The 17,138-nt window shown below is 34.8% G+C and overlaps 1 protein-coding gene across 5 annotated transcripts in view; it reads left to right on the forward strand.

Moving 5' to 3' along the window:
* Positions 1-17,138, forward strand: part of LOC114168485 (ARM repeat superfamily protein) — a 46,862-nt gene continuing 29,724 nt past the window's right edge. For 2 of the 5 annotated variants that reach the window (XR_003600684.2, XR_003600685.2), the window contains exons 1-13: positions 1-396; positions 605-700; positions 787-968; positions 1,928-2,195; positions 2,279-2,346; positions 2,469-2,538; positions 2,618-2,983; positions 6,558-6,637; positions 6,743-6,794; positions 10,797-10,950; positions 11,091-11,178; positions 16,297-16,399; positions 16,480-16,570. Coding sequence is in view for 2 of the 5 variants with exons in the window: in XM_085669060.1 (XP_085525186.1) it covers positions 205-396; positions 605-700; positions 787-968; positions 1,928-2,195; positions 2,279-2,346; positions 2,469-2,538; positions 2,618-2,983; positions 6,558-6,637; positions 6,743-6,794; positions 10,797-10,950; positions 11,091-11,178; positions 16,297-16,399; positions 16,480-16,570 (1,810 nt within the window). In the remaining 3 variants the exon portion in view is untranslated. The remainder of the gene's footprint in view (positions 397-604; positions 701-786; positions 969-1,927; positions 2,196-2,278; positions 2,347-2,468; positions 2,539-2,617; positions 2,984-6,557; positions 6,638-6,742; positions 6,795-10,796; positions 10,951-11,090; positions 11,179-16,296; positions 16,400-16,479; positions 16,571-17,138) is intronic. The other 3 variants (XR_003600686.2, XM_085669060.1, XM_028053323.2) reach the window with 3 other exon arrangements.

Here is a 17,138-nt window from a genome sequence, read left to right on the forward strand (position 1 = left end):
TCTATTACAAATCTTGATCAAACCAGAGGCCAAGTATCGGAATCAGGCAAGACTTTGCTATTACTGAGTTTTCCCCTTTGCACTGCCATTCGTGTCTATTATTCACAATAGTCGCAGGTATTCGTTGAATCAATTTCCACCTAAGTCAGAAGTGATGAGTGAGTAAAAACTTGAAGACGCTATTCCGTGATCGTCATTTCTTCCATGGCGGGAACGGGATTTGGCGCAGCGGCACCGACGTCGCTGGTTAGGTCATGGAGAACTGCGTTTTTGACACTGAGGGATGAAACCCTAACGATTCCTCCTCGCAATTCCAATGTGCAATTGCTCGACAATCTCATTCTCTCACACTCAAACGCTCTGGTGTCCGCCGCGGTTGAACTTCCCTCTCACGAGGTATCTTCTTCGTTTTCTCCTTTACATAAATGCTTGCGAGGTTTTAGAGTATGTTTGGAAGCGGATGACGGAAAGTAGTTCTAGCTTTCTCGTTTTTCCATATTATGGAAGTGCTTTTTCGGCTTGCAAACATGCTTTAAATTATGCACTCTCTTCTCATTTGTTATAAATGTACACCTGATTTATTGTTTAATTTCTGTTCTTCAAGGTTTTGTCCGACCTTTTGTTTATGATGGAATTGGTTGCTGCAATTTCTTCAGATGAAGAAGATTGTACTCGTATTTATGCACAGACATCACGCCTGGTAAGTGTTTTCTTAGGCCTTGTATAAACTTGTACACTGGTGACATATTCTTATAAGTGAATTTGTTGCCTGTGTTCTTATTGCAGATTCATGATATATGCCGATGTGTCTCGTTCGATTTAAATTTCAACTCTTATACCAGTGTCTTTAATTGTTTCGGGAAGGTGCTGAATCTTTTGCTTACAAACGTTGCTACTAATGGCGATATAAGTGGAATTTGCAGTACTACTACAATAATTCCTGCCATTGAGTGCTTACAGGCTGTCAGGTTTGCTCATTCTCTGAAAAAGAATTGATCCATGATGTAATCTTGCCTAGGCACTTTACATACGTCCACTTTTGGGACTGTTAGGCTGTAGTAATGCTTTTACTTGAAAAGCAAGGTAGACAACATGTTTTTGTGATCAATACAGACTCTTCTCTACTTTTTGCCTTACCTATTTGAAAATCTCGAGATTATGTATTTTATTATTTTTTATCTGATACCTTGTTGCTTTTCTATTATATATGATAAAGATAAGACATGTGACTTTTCTTTTTCTCTTCAGTAATGTTGAATTATGTACTCCTTTATTTAAAATTATAGGAGTAATTTTTGTTTTCTCCATTCTAGTTTAGATAAGTTTTGGATTGTGGTCATTGTGCTTTATTTCTTTTATTTATCCTAATAGTATATTATTATTTATTAGTTGCTAGTTATGGCCTGGGTATGCTGACAACCTAAGCTCTTGAGTGCCCATACTTTGATTTTTAGTATAGGGTTCAAATCCCCTACTACGACCACCTGGTGGTCAGGGTACCATCCTTTTTAATGGGGATTAGCTCTACACCTTAAGGGTTTGGAGACGCTTTGTGCTTGTCTCTAGAACTTATTGTAGGATTTTATTTTCTTGAAGATTTTTTCAAAGTGATAATGTGGCATTTCATAATATATTTTAAATCCTAGGAATATGCTTCTGTAGTTTGCAATTTTCCAAGTTTCTGGTGTATGTATTTTAATGCGTTTTGTCATTTTATGTTTTTAAATATGAATGAGAAAATACTGTTTATTCAATAACATATGTTGACCTCTATTGCTTGAGAGGGCTAAATGGTGTTGCTCCAACATTTGAATTTATACTATTAAAATGTTTTTTATTTTGCTGCTTTTGCTGCTAGTACTCTCAACTTTTTTGCTTTAGTAAATGATACTTTTAATTGACACTTCAAAATCTGCTCGCTCTACAGATTTATTATTATATCTCATCGAAGATGGTTGCAATCTGAAGATATTATATTGGTTAAATTTTTACTTGACGTTATCGATTGCTCTCATGGTGTGTCATTTTGGATGCCTCATTCAACTTGTAAAGAAAAAACTACTGGGATTAATATGAGATTTTCCACAGAAAGAAGTTCCAGTGAATTACAGACAGTGGCTTTTGAGATGCTCAGTGAAGCAATCTCAAGGGCTGGATCATTCTTCCCTGTTGACATTTGGAGATCAATTCTTGAGGTGTATGTTAATTCTGTGTTTCTTTTTGTAAAACTATATTAGTTGTAGAATTTTTTTTTTTGAACTAGTCTCTTTTGAAACAGGTGTTCAGGAAAACAATGGATGTCTTGGCATTGAAATCCCCTGTTGTGGAAGATAGTGTTATGTCCAGGTAACTTGTATGTTGGAGGAACTTATTAGAATTCAATGATGAAACTCATGCGTTGTTCATACTTTGGCCATATGTCATTATTTTTATATTTTTGCTGCAAGTCACATGCATCTTTTCTGTAGGTTTTATGAATCTTTTCTGTGCTGTCTACATCTTATCCTCATTGATCCAAAATGTGCAGTTTCCGATCATGTAAGTTAAGACTTTTTTATTTTAATACAAGGAATAAAGAAATGTTATACCCCTAATCATTGTGACTTGTTTTATCTAGGTGTCAGTTTTTGTTGCTGTTCTGCGGATGTTCTTAGTTTATGGCCTTTCAGGTAGAACACCAGGTACTTGTTTGCTTGTTGGTCACAAGGAGAAGGAGCTTAGTAGTATGAGTCCCAAGGCAAGCAGGGAACTCCTAAAAAAATCAGATCATGGTACATATAGGCCTCCACACTTGCGCAAAAGGGACAGCTTGAATGTGAAGCACGGTAGTGTTAGGCATTCCCAATACATGTCAGATAGCGAGTCTTCCACTATTAATGTTATGTCTTCAGATTCAGAGTTTAGTGATGGAGATGGATCAGCTAATGATAGTGGCAGAGTGCAGAACTCTAGGGTTAGAGTAGCTGCCATAACTTGCATACAGGTAAATTTGAAAAACTGTCTTGTTACTTAAATTCCAGTCTTGCGTGAAATTTAGATTGTGAAAAGTCTAGAATAAGTGAGTAACAAGTTGGTTATGATGTATTCTATGAAGAAATTAGAACCCAACTTTACCTTTTTGTCTTCAACTTCTTCATTATCTCATTGTTGTTGCTATGGTTTTGTTGGATAATTTTGAAAACCTTTGATCAGTTAAGTGTAGAGATATATATATGTTTACGTATGTTACAAATGAAGGAAAAGGATGGGAAGGGCAGAGTAGGAAAATCCACTAGGTTTATGAGAGGAAGAAGTGGAAACCCATCACTTGGGGGCCCACAAGCACACGCCCTTGATTGGGTAATAACCGAATGGTTGACGTGGTTGGAGGAAAATGGGTGGGAATCTTTTCGTTAGAGGAGAGAGATTAAAGAAGGGAAGGGAACTGTTTTGGAAGGGGGAGGTTGGAAAGGATCTGGGAACTTTTCGGAGCAAAGGGACTCATTTCTCTTAGTTTGGAGATGTTTTTCATTGTTTCATTACAAAAATACTGATTATAGAAAGTCATAATTTTCCATTACATTATTTCTATGTTATTATACGGGCATTCTTACCAAGTGGTATCAGAGCACTTGGTTTTGGGAGTGTATGGTACTAACTTGTAGTACAATGGAACAACGTATGGAGGGGCTCTAGCAATAGGTGGCTGAGTTGAAGAATCTGATCATTTTTCGTAGTAGGTCCTGAAAGGGATGACCTCGCATGCGCCGTTCACACAAGAGGAGGGAGCCTTACAATGCTGTTGATGGCGAGGTGGAGATTGAAGATGACGCTAGCTACACGACCTGAACTAGTAGTTGTGAGTCTTCCCGTTATTTCGGAGGGCGGAAGCTTAAGATTCCAATATTTAGAGGAGATGACTGGATCGTTAGGGCTGAACGATATTTCAAACTCAATCTGTGGATGATGATGAAAACTGGATACGATGGTAATAGCCTTGGAAGATAAGGCATTAAATTGGTACCAATGGTGGACAACAAAGTCAAAAAACCATATGGGAGGAGTTTAAAAGTGCGTTGATTAGACGCTTTCAACCAGGGCTGGTCCAAAATCCTTTTGGCCCTTATTGAGTCTTCAGCAGACCAGTTCAGTGATGAAATATAGGGAGAAGTTTGAACGTGAGTCCGCATTGTTGAGCAAGGAGGATAGAATAATGCTGAAGGGCATTTTCCTCAATGGATTGAAGGAAGAGATTCAAGCTGAGTTGAAATTATTCACGACGGGGTCTCTTAAGGAGATGATGGGTAGGGCTTCGTTGTTGGAAGAGATGGATAATGCTTTGCACAAAGAGGGACTGATGAATTCAGAAAAAAAATGGATGGAGAAGACAACGAGAAGGCATACTCGAGGTTTCACTAAGTGGGAGCGAGGAGGAAATAAGGAGGGAATGAGCGGCAAGATGCAGGAAATAAACCTTGGGGAGAAGTCCTTAAGTGGGGGGAAACTATCCAAGCGGAATTGAGAGAAAGAAGTAGTTCCTACTATCCAAGGTAAAGGCTTTGTTTTAAATGTGGAGAAATATGGGGTCGGGATCTTGTTTGCAAATTGATTTAAGGATCAAGGCGAAGAATCAGAAGGGAGTGAAGAAGAGGAGGATAAGGGCGAGCCTCTCATCAACAAGGTACTGCAAATTTCTCTACAAAGCAAAGAAGGCTTAACTTCTAATAGATCTTTCAAGGTGGTGGGCATGGTTAAGGGCAAAGAGGTGATAATTTTGGTAGATATGGTGCTTCAGCTAATTTCATTTCAAAGGAATTAGTTAAGCAACTTAACTTAAAAGTGAATGAGACGAAGGACTATGAGGTGGAGGTAGGAACAGGCGACGAAGTGAGGAATCAAGGAATATGCAAGCACATGGAAGTTGAAGTAAAAGGAATTCCTATTGTTCAACTTTTTTGTCATCATGGAGTTAGGAGGGACAAATTTGGTGTTAGGATGGGTTGGTTGGCTAGCTTGGGGAATGTCAAAGCTAACTTTAAACATTTGATTCTGACTTGGGGAGACAAAGGTGCGAAGAAGAGTATGCAAGGTGATCCTTCCCTATGCAAATCACAAGCATCATGGAAGACGATGGTGAAGGCTCTTAACTAACAAAGAGAAGGATATATGTTGTCCTGTCAAGCCACTATGATGTCTGATGTTAAGGAAAAGGACCCTATCAACCCCACCATGGCTGATGTAAGTGCAGCCTATGAAGATATATTCACCAAGCCTACTGTCTTGCCTCCAAAAAGGGACTGTGACCATGCCATTCATCTTAAAGGAAGCTCCAACATTCCGAATATAAGGCTTTATCAGTATCCTTACTATCGAAAGACAAACATTGAAAAGTTTGTGTAAGAAATGACGATTGGAGGGATCATTAGACCCAATAACAGTTCTTACAGTAGCACAATCATTTAAGTAAAAAAAGAAAAGATGGAGGATGGAGGTTTTGTGTGGACTATCGGGCTTTAAACAAGCTCACCATACCAGACAAGTTCCCTATACCCATCATAGACGAATTGTTGGATGAGCTGGGAGGAGCTCATATTTCTTCGATGCTGGACTTGAAATCTGGGTATCAACAAGTTCAAATGAGAGACGAAGATGTAGCAAAATTGCTTTCCGGACTCATGAGGGTCAACAAGCCTTTTCCCACTAGGTGAGGTTGGCTATGTTGATCACAAAATTCTATTTGGCATGGATAAAAACCAAGGTTTTAGGAATATTTTTTTTTTTGTTTTAAATAGTAGATTTTAGGATAGAAATATTCTCAATATATCCATAGTAATTAGGAAAAAATATCTTTGGAATCTTTCTATTCATTTTGGTATATTTTAATTTCCTTATTTATAAGGTTTTGATTATTACAAATAGAGAGGATGAAAATGCAACTTGTGTGATAGTTATCAATATAATAATTCTTTTGTTCTTACATAGTTCAAGTATTTGATTTGAGATCTCCTTTGGTGACTTCCTCAAATGTTTTGTTAGAAACCAATCATTTTAAAAATTGAAAGCATTAAAGCAACTAGAATCATAGATTTTCTCTTAAACATTATAGGTTTTCTTAGTTGGTTTTGGCCTAGTCCTCTCACTTGCATGATTGTTTTATTTGTTATTATGGTACTTGGGTGCTGCAAATGATTGTTGTTATTTGGGGTACCAACATAATTGAGATGCCAAATAACAAAGTGACACTTTAATACTTCCATTATTTAATATAGAAAATTAGAATCATTCTCGAGAGCACACTGTAATTATTTCCTTTTACATTTTCAAATGCAAGGGAACCAATTTCTAGTTCCTTAATTTTTCAAACATTTTCAGAAGGAAGAAAAAACCTATTCCAAACTTCGAGTTTTTGCTACCATTTCTTGCTCCAATAACTCAAAAGGAGGATATAAATATATGATTTTTTGTCTTTACTGTTTAACTTGCTTGGTTACCATCATCTATGACATATAAGCTTTGCTAACTTTGTGGTGATTGATTGTTCTTTTTCTTATTATTCTTTTATATGTTGGGATGGGAAGGATCTTTGTCAAGCTGATTCTAAATCTTTGTCCATGCAATGGTCCTTGCTTTTGCCAACTAGTGATACACTACAAGCAAGGTATGGCCAAACGATTCCTCCTTTTTGTGAATGCAATCAAACTTTAATCTTTCTCTCCATTTGATATTGTTTTGTAACTGTTTTTTTTAATTTGTATTTTCATAGGATGCATGATGCAACTTTAATGACAAGCTTGCTGTTTGATCCTTGTTTGAAGGTAATGACAATGGCCTTGATTCTTGTGTATAAATGTCTTGTTCTAAATTTCTATTTGAATTTTAAGGGTCACATATTTTGATATAATATTTTAGATGCAAACATGTGATATATGATGTTATTCTGGCTTGTTAGTTGTAGTTATTTTATTTAGAACTTGGAATTAGGACATAAAATTGGGTGCCTTGCTCATTACCAACTTATGAGGATTGAAAATCAAAGACAAGAAGCAAAATGAAAACAGTACTATTGAGATGAAAGTCTGAAGTGTTGAAGAAAAAAGATGAAGCAGTTCTATGCTTCTATGAGGCCTAGTCTCTCACAACTTAATCAATTGTCCACTCTTAACAAATACACCTCTCTGTTGCCTATTTTCTCACGACACTCTTCAACATTTTGCCAGCTTAGCTGCTAGTTACACTCTTGTCCCCTCTAATTTCACTTAGGTTCACCAAAGTTTATATAAATGACAACATTCCAATGATCAATACGAGGAGTCTGCACTATTACACTTTTGCCCCCTTTATTTTCACTTAGGTTCACCAAAGTTTATATAAATGACAACATTCCAATGATCAATATAAGGAGTCTGCACGAATTGACTCACACCAACTGCGAAAGGCAAATGCAGTCTAGGAATAGTAAGATTAATAAGTTTTCTAACCAATTTTCTATATCTTTCTAGATCAGAGAAAAATTCACCTTGATTTGCAATTACTTTTTGATTTGGATTCATACGACTATCTACTAGTTTATAGTCAATCGTACTTGTCTCTTTTAGAATATCTAAAGCATATTTCCTTTTGAGAAATTACAATAACTTTTTGTTAAGTTACTATAATGCCCAAACAATATGGCACTTTCAAGATCCTTGGTTTGATGATGATTGCATAAGTTCTCCTATAATGGAGAGATTCTGGTTTGTGTAATTATTATATCAAAATTTTCAAGGGAGACCACAAAGAGAACAACATAATTTACAAACAAAACTAGATTCCACCAAAGCGACAAACCCAGGGGTTGCTCTATGTAGACTTTTTTCTTTAGATCAACTTACAGAAAAACATTTCTAATATCCAATTGATAACGTGACTAATGACGAATGACTGCCATGGCAAGAAAAAGACATACCATAGTCATTTATGTTACTGGAGAGGAAGTATCACCATAATTGAGTCTATTCATGAGTGTATCCTTTGACCATCTATTGAAGCTTTGAGACAATCAACTTCACTAGTGGTCCAACTTTTATGCTATAGACCTAATGATAATCAACTATCCAGATAGAAGAAAAAATAACTTCCATATACTATTGGTTTCAAGAACTTGCATTTTTGAAGTCATGGCTTGTCTCCATCTAGGATCGTCAAGTGCTTTTGTCACATTTTTAGGAATAGTAATTGAGGATGCAGAGGAAATAAAAGAAAAATAGGAAGGAGAGCACTGTTATCAAATGTTGGCTATGGCGGTGCCATGGCAGAAAACGGTCGCGATTTCCCAACCTGCCGCCACAATAAGGTGGTGGCGAAGCAGGTTTTCCGTGGCGGTCCGTGGCGGTCCATGGCAGCCACTTTTTGCATGGCAATTGGCGGTGGTGAAATGGTGATGGCGAAAATAGTGGAATGGATAAAGATAAGCAACTACAAGTGGAAGAGATAATGCAGAAGCGGCTGGGAGAACAGATCGCAGTGCAAAAACCCTAATTGCATCTTTCAATGTTTTGTTTTCTGAGTGTTTAATGCATAAGCTTTAAAATTGGACAGGCCCATTATAACATTATTTAATCTAAACCTACAACCCCTCTCTTATTCTTTTACCTCTTATTGTCACCTCTCTTATTCTGTTACCTTAATGGTGCAGTAAAATATTATTAACCTAAACTCATACACTCAATCTCTCTTCTATTTTGCCTTTGCCCAATGTTTTGTGTTTTTTGAATGTTCAATGCATAAGCTTAAAAATTGGGCTAGACCCATTATAACATTATTTAACTTAAACCTACAACCCTCCTCTTATTCTTTTACCTCTTACTTCCACCTCTCTTATTCTTTTACCTTACTCCTTCAGTAAAGTATTATTAACCTTTAGTCATTATATCATTTCTTTTGCATTAAAATTATGTGGTAGTATTATATTGTTTTTTACCGTAATATTTCCACCATAACATGTTATAGTTTCCTTTATAACTTTATAAAGGTTTTTTGGGTCGCCGATATTGTGTTATCCGATATCGATAACAATTGGAAGGAGACAAATTGAGCGAGAGAATTGTATATAGGATGTGGATTATGAGTTAAAGGAGTATGTTTTCGATAAAATGGCTAACATGAGTCATCATTATTGGGTGCTGTGGTATTGGGTGATGATTGAGTAGGACTAGCCATTTGGTTCGTGCATTGATCGATAGTAAAAGGTGGACTAGTCATTTGGATAGGGTGGATTCCATACGAAATTTAGGGTGATAGGAGCACGAGGAACAAAAGACTTAATTATTAACATAGGCAGGATATCTTAGAGAAAAAAAGTATCCTTTTATAGGAGGGAAAATGGAGTTGTTTAAACAAAAGTTATACTAGCAAACATAAAGTATCTCTTGGTTTTATGAGAGTAACATGTGGGAATCGGTCTAAACTCGAAGACATATCATTAAAGTATACACAACCAAAACCATGAGGATAATTATACAAGGGGTTTCTTTGGAAATAGAATGGATTAAGAAACTTTATTGTAAAGTGAGGAAGTTGGTAGTTTGTTAATAAGAAAACAAGTAGTTAGGATAACATCACCCTATATTTGCACTAACCAATAAAGTGCGATCAATTTCATACATCTACTATATCGTTTTGATAAGGTGTGTGAAGGTAGGTAGACTGATGTAAAATGCTATAAGCCTAATGGTGTATAGAAATGAGAGGTAAAATATTCTTTGGCATTATCACTTCATAAAATTTTGATTACTTTGCCAAATTAATTTTGGATTTCATTAACGAAAGATATAATGATAGACAAAAGCTCACGATAGTCTTTCAATTTATTTTATATATTTATTACAATACCATTTGAGTGGATTGTCTCGGCTAATTATTTTATAGCAATATAATTAAAGTATTCACCTATTTTACGTAATATTATTATAGAGATTGTAGATGAAAATTAGTGTCAAGCTGCATAATTTGATAAGCAAACAAATTAAACATTCAAACTATGCAAACATTATTGAACAACATTATCATATTGTTGACCTACATAATTATAAGTAGTAAATAATTGTAATAAGAAATTTATATAAAATGGTATAAAGCTAATAAAAGGTTGTTGTTGGGGGGTTGCGGATCAACCCACCTTCAACCTGGCTTGAACTCGTTTAATTTGCAGGTTAAGTGAGCCGATCCAATTTGACCTACATTTAAAAAAGCTAAATTTTTTCCAACCCAATTTGGTTCGAACCCTTGGTGAGCCGGGTGGCTCACGGCCTAAAGCCCATTTTGACATCTCTAATCAATATCTAGTAAAGGGAAATATTTCTTAAGATTTTTTCCTATCAAATCATATCATATATCCCTGATTAATGTAATCTAATCATATCTCTAACATATATCTAATAATTAGAATGGTATGGCTACTTCAACAAGAGTGCCAAGAAAGTTGGATTTGGATTGAACTATCCTAGCATTGATATTGGATGAGAATTTTACCTCTATCTTTTGCTTGAATTCTAGTATGATACTAGAATTCCCTTCTCCATTCATCATATGGTAGCTATTCTAGTATTTTGGCATTCATTCAATTTTATTCTAACAAACTTTCTTTTGACATGTTTTATGTAGTATGCAGTTTTGTTCTTTTTTCAATTTCCATATGCATGTCCTTCGTATGCATGCAACTAATTAGTTTTACCCTTTACATAATACTCAACTATACCCTTCACCTCCCATGAACAAGGGTTGTGGTTTTATTGTGTTCTTGATTTCTTGGCTAAGAAAAGGTTGTTTGTGTTACTCAGGTACGTATGGCATCTGCAACCACGCTAGTAACCATGATGGATGGCCTGTCTTCGATTTTCCTACAAGTAGCTGAATATAAGGAGTCTAACAAATTTGGATCTTTTATGGCACTCTCAAGCTCCCTTGGCAAGATTTTACTTGAACTTCATAGAGGTATCTATAACATTAGTATCTGAATAGATTGTGGCCTAAAGGCATATATTATGTGCTTTTGATTTTTTTCTTGTCTCTTCATTATTTATTTTCATATTTTGCTTAATTTTGCAATTTTTGTCTCTTTTGCAATGATGTAGGTCTTCTTTACCTAATAGAGCATGAAGCTCATACTAAATTGTTGGCTTTGTTATTCAGGATTATCAAGCTTTTGATATCATCTACACCGTATGTTTCTTTGCTTATTCTATTTTTCAATTTAGTTATAATTGAAATGGTACATTTTTCCTTTGTTTCTTTTACTCTTATAAATATGTATAATATTTGTTGAATATATAGAAAATAGGATTTAAGATTAATCTCCCTTGTGTATAAACCACACATAGGGTATTTATAATAGAGGTACAACTAAAAAGAGTAACTAAAAATAAATAGAAAATAGAGGATATTGTTTGATATTGTGATTAATAATATCTAACAATATCTTAACAATATCAAACAATATCTAACACTCCCCTCAAGCTGGAGCATACAAAGTGTATGTGCCAAGCTTGTTACAAATATAATCAATTCTAGACCTCTGTAAAGACTTAGTAAAAATATTTGCTAAGTGATCACTTGAGTTAACAAACTCAGTTTTGATGTCTCCCTACATAATCTTTTCCCGAATGAAATGACAGTTAATTTCAATGTGTTTGGTCCTCTCATGAAAGACAAGATTAGATCTAATATGAAGAGCAGCCTGATTGTCACACAAGTGTCATTGTGAGAAGTTAGGTCACAAGATTGACAAGTGTTATGCATTACATGATATCAGAGCTATCGTTTAACAAAGGAAAAAAGAAAGCCTATCCTAGCAAGATTTTTTGGACATTTTTTTTCCACCCGCTATCGGGCCGCTAACGGATCACCAATTAATTTCTAGTCCCATGCACGAGATGTATATACCTCAGCGTGAGGGGTGTGTGTTGGAAGTCCCACATCGACTAGAGATAAGACAATTTTGTAGTATATAAGTGATGTGCAAACCTCACCTTACAAGCCAATTTTGTGGGGTTGAGTTAGGCTTAAAGTCCACATCCAAACAATATTCTTTTTGGTTTTGGTTATTGGTTCTCTTATAATTTCATGATCAGAGCCATAAAAGATCTTGTTAGATAATTGTAAAGGGGGACTTGAGATAGAAGTATGGAAAAAATGCTTAAGAGTGTATTTCATCTCTTAGCTCATACATCCATATATAGGAGTTCCTCTATCAAATATCTAGAAAAGCAATGATTAATCCTACCATATAGATAGATAGGAAAGCATGCATAAGTTAACTTGTTGTACAATTGTAACACCTGCTTTAGCTTGAGCAAGTAGTTTGTATGTACTGCTTTAGCTTTAACATATAAACTGAATTGATGGTCATCTCCACGACTCGAACAAAATCAATTTCTTCTACTATTAATTTTCGGTTTCTGTCCATTGGATTTTCCGCACATCTACAGTCAATTTTACTTCTTTCTTCTAGGATTTCTAAGGCATATCTTTTGAAGATTTAAAATACCTTCATTTGATTGAGTTTGTCAATAATTCGAAAGTATTTAAGATCATTGGTTTGAAAGTGATTGCATATTTTAGTGGTGTCATTACCTTTGATGATTATATCATCAACATGCACAATTAAGTATATAAATCAAATGATCAACTTAACTATGTTTTAGCCCAAAAGTTTGTACTTGAATTTTCCAAACGAGGACCAGCACAATTTATACACTAACCCACAAGAAACATAGGAGGTAATTTCATGTAGATTTTCTTCTCTAGATCTTCGTGAAGAAATACATTCTTGATATCCAACTGGTAGAGAGGCCAATGGCAAATAGTGGCCATGACAAAGAAATGTCTAATAGTGGTAATCTCGGTTACACGGGGAAATGTCACCATAGTAGTTGAGACCATATATCTAGTTGTACCCTTTGACAATTGGTCTTGCTTTACGGTGAGTTTGGATTTGATGATTTACTATTTGCAGAGACAAGCAAAGAAAGTGCGAAAATGAAGCAAAAAGTGGATGATAAACTTTCTCTCATGAAACAAGAAGATTTGCTATGGAAGTATATAAAATAATCATAAATCTTCTCTTTGTCGAACCATTTATACGTAAACAATAATAAAATATTTATTAACATAATCGATCGTATGAGTTTATGTTATCGTTTATATTAATAAATATTTTATCGTTAATTACTTTTTAAATTATAAATGGGTAACTTTTAATAATTATAGTGACACATTTTTATGAGTAAATAGTCGGTTTAGTAAAACAAGTATTGACATGTTTCGTTTTTAGTACAATAAGAGAAAAAAGTTACAGCCTTAGTACAAATATTCTATTTCCATGAATTTAGTTTGAACTCTGTAAAGTAGTTAAATATATGTTTGGTCTTTAGTAATTGTCACGTGAGTTTATTAAAGGAAACATTAATATTAATATGCAGTTATCCTTGACGGAACATTAAGGATTTTAAATTTACAAAGCAAAAAACGAAGGACAATAATAGTGATATTATTTTTGGAGACGAGAATGTTAGGAAAATACATTTGAGAGCTCTTGAAGATAACTTGTCTAATATAGGGAAGATGTAATGAACAAAACATATACACTAAAAAGCATGGGGAGACACATGAAACATGTTCATTGGAAAATAGGATAGAAAGCAAATGTTATTGTCAGAGGGAGGAAGAGGAACTCCTGTTTATGTGGAAGCAAGCTATAAGAACGGCACCTCAGTGGTGAATTGACACATTTGCTTCAAGGAATAAGGTACAAGTTGTCTCAACAAAGTGTCTATCTTTTTTCTTTGCTTTACCATTTTGCAAAGGTGTATGAGAACATATGGATTATTGTAAAATGCCATGTGCGCTTAAAAGAGTAGAGAAGCTAAATGAAAAGTTCCTTTGGCATTATCACTCCTAAAATTACTGATAACTTGGCTAAACTGATTTTTGTGTTTCATTGAGAAAAGGCCAATAAAGACAATTTTTCAGATCAATCTTTTCGTTTAGTAAACCCTAGTACAATGAGAATATTAAGCAATAAATGTAACAATTTCAAAACTAAAAAAGGTGACTTGGCTTGGCCCCAATTTTCAAAATGAATTATACAAAAGGGAAAGTTACATCTTGCAACAAGTCTCCATGCAAAGGAGGATCGAACTTGTTTGCTTAGTTGACATGTTTCACACTCTAACCCTAGTTGATGTGTGTCTGATAAGTGTAGATGCCTTAAGTGGCGGTGCAAAATTTTGGAGGAGAGGATGCAAAACAGGACATAAAAGATTTGGTTTGAAGACAATAGAGTCCTTTAGCTTCTTTTCTCTTGCCAATCAATTGACGTGTACCTTGCTCCTACATATAACAGAAGAATTGGAATGAAAGATTAATGAACAATTTAATCACATAGTTAATTGAGTTAGAGAAATAAGGTTTAAAGGACAAGTGAGGACAAGAAGAAAAATATTTCGAGTGATGGAGGAAGCAAAGGAGACTTGACCAACTCCATGGGAAGCAACTTTGGACCCATTGATTAAAGTAATAAAATGAGGAACTCTAGGAGAAGAGTTCCTAGAAATTGAGTGGTCAGGGACAGATGACATTACAAATCAAATACAGAGACGACATGAGTAAAAGAGGATCTTTCAATGTGTTTGGATCCAAACTCCAATCAGTGGGAAAGGCCGGAAAGGAGGGTGGAATGGGGAGAAGAGAGGCTGGTAAGAGCAATAGAGGCAACATGACATCATTTTGGTGCATGCACGCACCTAGGTTAGTCGCACAAAGATGTGCTAGCAGCTTGTCTAGAGGAAGGTACCTAGGTGACCAATGGTTTTATTTGTTGCTTTGAGAGGTGCTTCATATCTGGTATCGGAAAACGTATTCAGGTCTATCATTCGATTGCTGATGATGATGATGACTATAGGTTTTGCATCACTTGATGAGACTAACAAAACTAGGTGCTCAATGGAGAGAACGATGGTGGCCTGTGGCAGGCATTTGTGAACTCATCTGGCAGTGACAAAGTGAGATTGACCCTCTCTGATACCAAATGATGATAGGTTCGCTGAACTTTGTATTTTCACTTAGGAAGGATTGCATTTCTCTTCAGTTTCAATAGAGATGAGATGAGAGATAGAGAGATTAGTAGAAATAAGGGAGAAATATTGTGGAAAAGTAGTTGTGAGACCCATTAACTACTTCGTTCTCCCTTCCCAGTTCTTTCCTAGAAAACACATCAAATCGAATTCATTGCCTTTATTTCCTTTCTGTCTCCTATCAAACAAGCCGTAAGGGTGAATTTGAGGAGGCTACAAAGTTGGGCATCAATCTTATTCCTTGAGTTCTGTTCTTTTTTCTTCCTTTATACTCTCTAGTTCATATTCTTCTAGTTTTTTTATTTAATGTTTTCATTTCTGATTTTAACATAATCTTTCATTTTTTACTAGATTATTACATTCGTAATTGCTCATAGATTGATGGCCGTTTTCTATAAGCTGTGGCTTATTTAGCTATCATAAATTTCTTTAAGGTTTAGTTCTGTTTTGAGTATTCATATGTGTAGCATAATAATTGTTCAGTTTGAAATAATATAAAATTGAAGGTAGTGATGGCCCAGCTTCCTTTTGTGCATGTTTAGAGTTGGTTTCCACACGATATTTAAGATTAATATATAGTTTGTATAAAACACAGTCCTTCTTGTCCTAAGTTGTAGTGTAAAGTTAAGAAAATGTGGGAAGGAATTATTTATAACGAGGATACATTTTTTTATAGCTGCTTTTGGTGTTATTTTTTAGTTAGACTATTTTCTCGTTGAAATAAACATTTTTTTTCATTATATTTGATAAATTTCTAATTGGGAGCCACACAAGTTCTTTACATAAAAATAATATTGTAATCTAGTATAATTACTTTGCTCAGAAGTAACCAAAGGAAACGTTAAATTGTTCATAAGTGGACATAGTTCTCTCACTAACAAATCTTTCTATTTCTCCACAAAATCCTTTCAAAGCCATTCTTAGAAAATCACCTATTTTCTCAAGTGCTTTTAAAATTGTATTATTTTTGTATAATAGGAATGGAGATACACAGGTGAGAGTATTTGTGTTTCTTCTAGATAGAATAAAACAATTAATTAAAGATAATGATATTTATCAATTTAACTGTAGGCTAAATATTTAATTGCATAAATTGCACTAACACCATTTATGCTTCTTGATTCTTTAATGCATATTAGGTGTTATATTTCCTTCTCTGTTTCTGAATGTAAAGTAGGTATGTCTACTGAAATCATTGTTTTGACAGATATTCAAGAATGCCGCCAAATTTGTTGCCTATTGCTGTTACATCTATTAGGACAAGGATTGAAGAAGGATTTTGGTTGAAAAGTGAACGAAGTGGTCTGCTGGTTAGTTGTCCGATTAATTGTCTAAAGTTTTGTTTGTCCTTCTCTAACAATGACAGTATAACATTGAATTTTGATGGCAGGCAGCTGCTATTGGTTGCTTGACGTTAGCATTGGCTACCTCGCCATCTTCTGCTCAATTAAGGAGTATGCTCTGTGACGAGGTTTCTTCAGGTGACTTCTGCTACTATTGATAATAAAAGCACACGTATAAGTTATTACTTAAAATTAATGAAAGTCTAAAACTTTAACATCTATTTTTTCAAAGTTCATGGTTCTAAACGCAGATTTTATTTTATCTACATTCACTCAATAGTACTAACAAATATTTAATTACAAAATCTCTAAGAAAAAAAATAATGCAATGGTAAGATTAAACTTATTGTTATTATTATTTGTATTTACTTAATTATTTTCTTGCTGACCTAAAGCTATCTTTTAGTTGAATAAGCTTTTAATTAGGCCCTGGTCGGAGATACTTAGTAAGTTGCCCCTGTAACTTTTTTTCTTGTGTCTGATAAGTTCTTGTCTGAGTTGCTTCACTAGTGAGAACAAAAGCAATTATCATATATCTTAATCTAATTCCCTTGGGATTGCTTGTCCATTTCGATTAAGTTAAAACTTGAATTGCATTCCTGACTAACAGTGCCGGACCTGCATTTACTTTCACAAGTAAATTCTCATTGTGTGCCAAATTAAGTTAGACTAAAGATGATTAATCCTACTTAGTCATCAGAAGGCC

The sequence above is a fragment of the Vigna unguiculata genome, chromosome 11, assembly GCF_037176805.1.
Source record: "Vigna unguiculata cultivar grain cowpea cultivar isolate G323 ecotype 2 chromosome 11, ASM3717680v1, whole genome shotgun sequence".
Taxonomy (NCBI): Eukaryota; Viridiplantae; Streptophyta; class Magnoliopsida; order Fabales; family Fabaceae; genus Vigna; species Vigna unguiculata.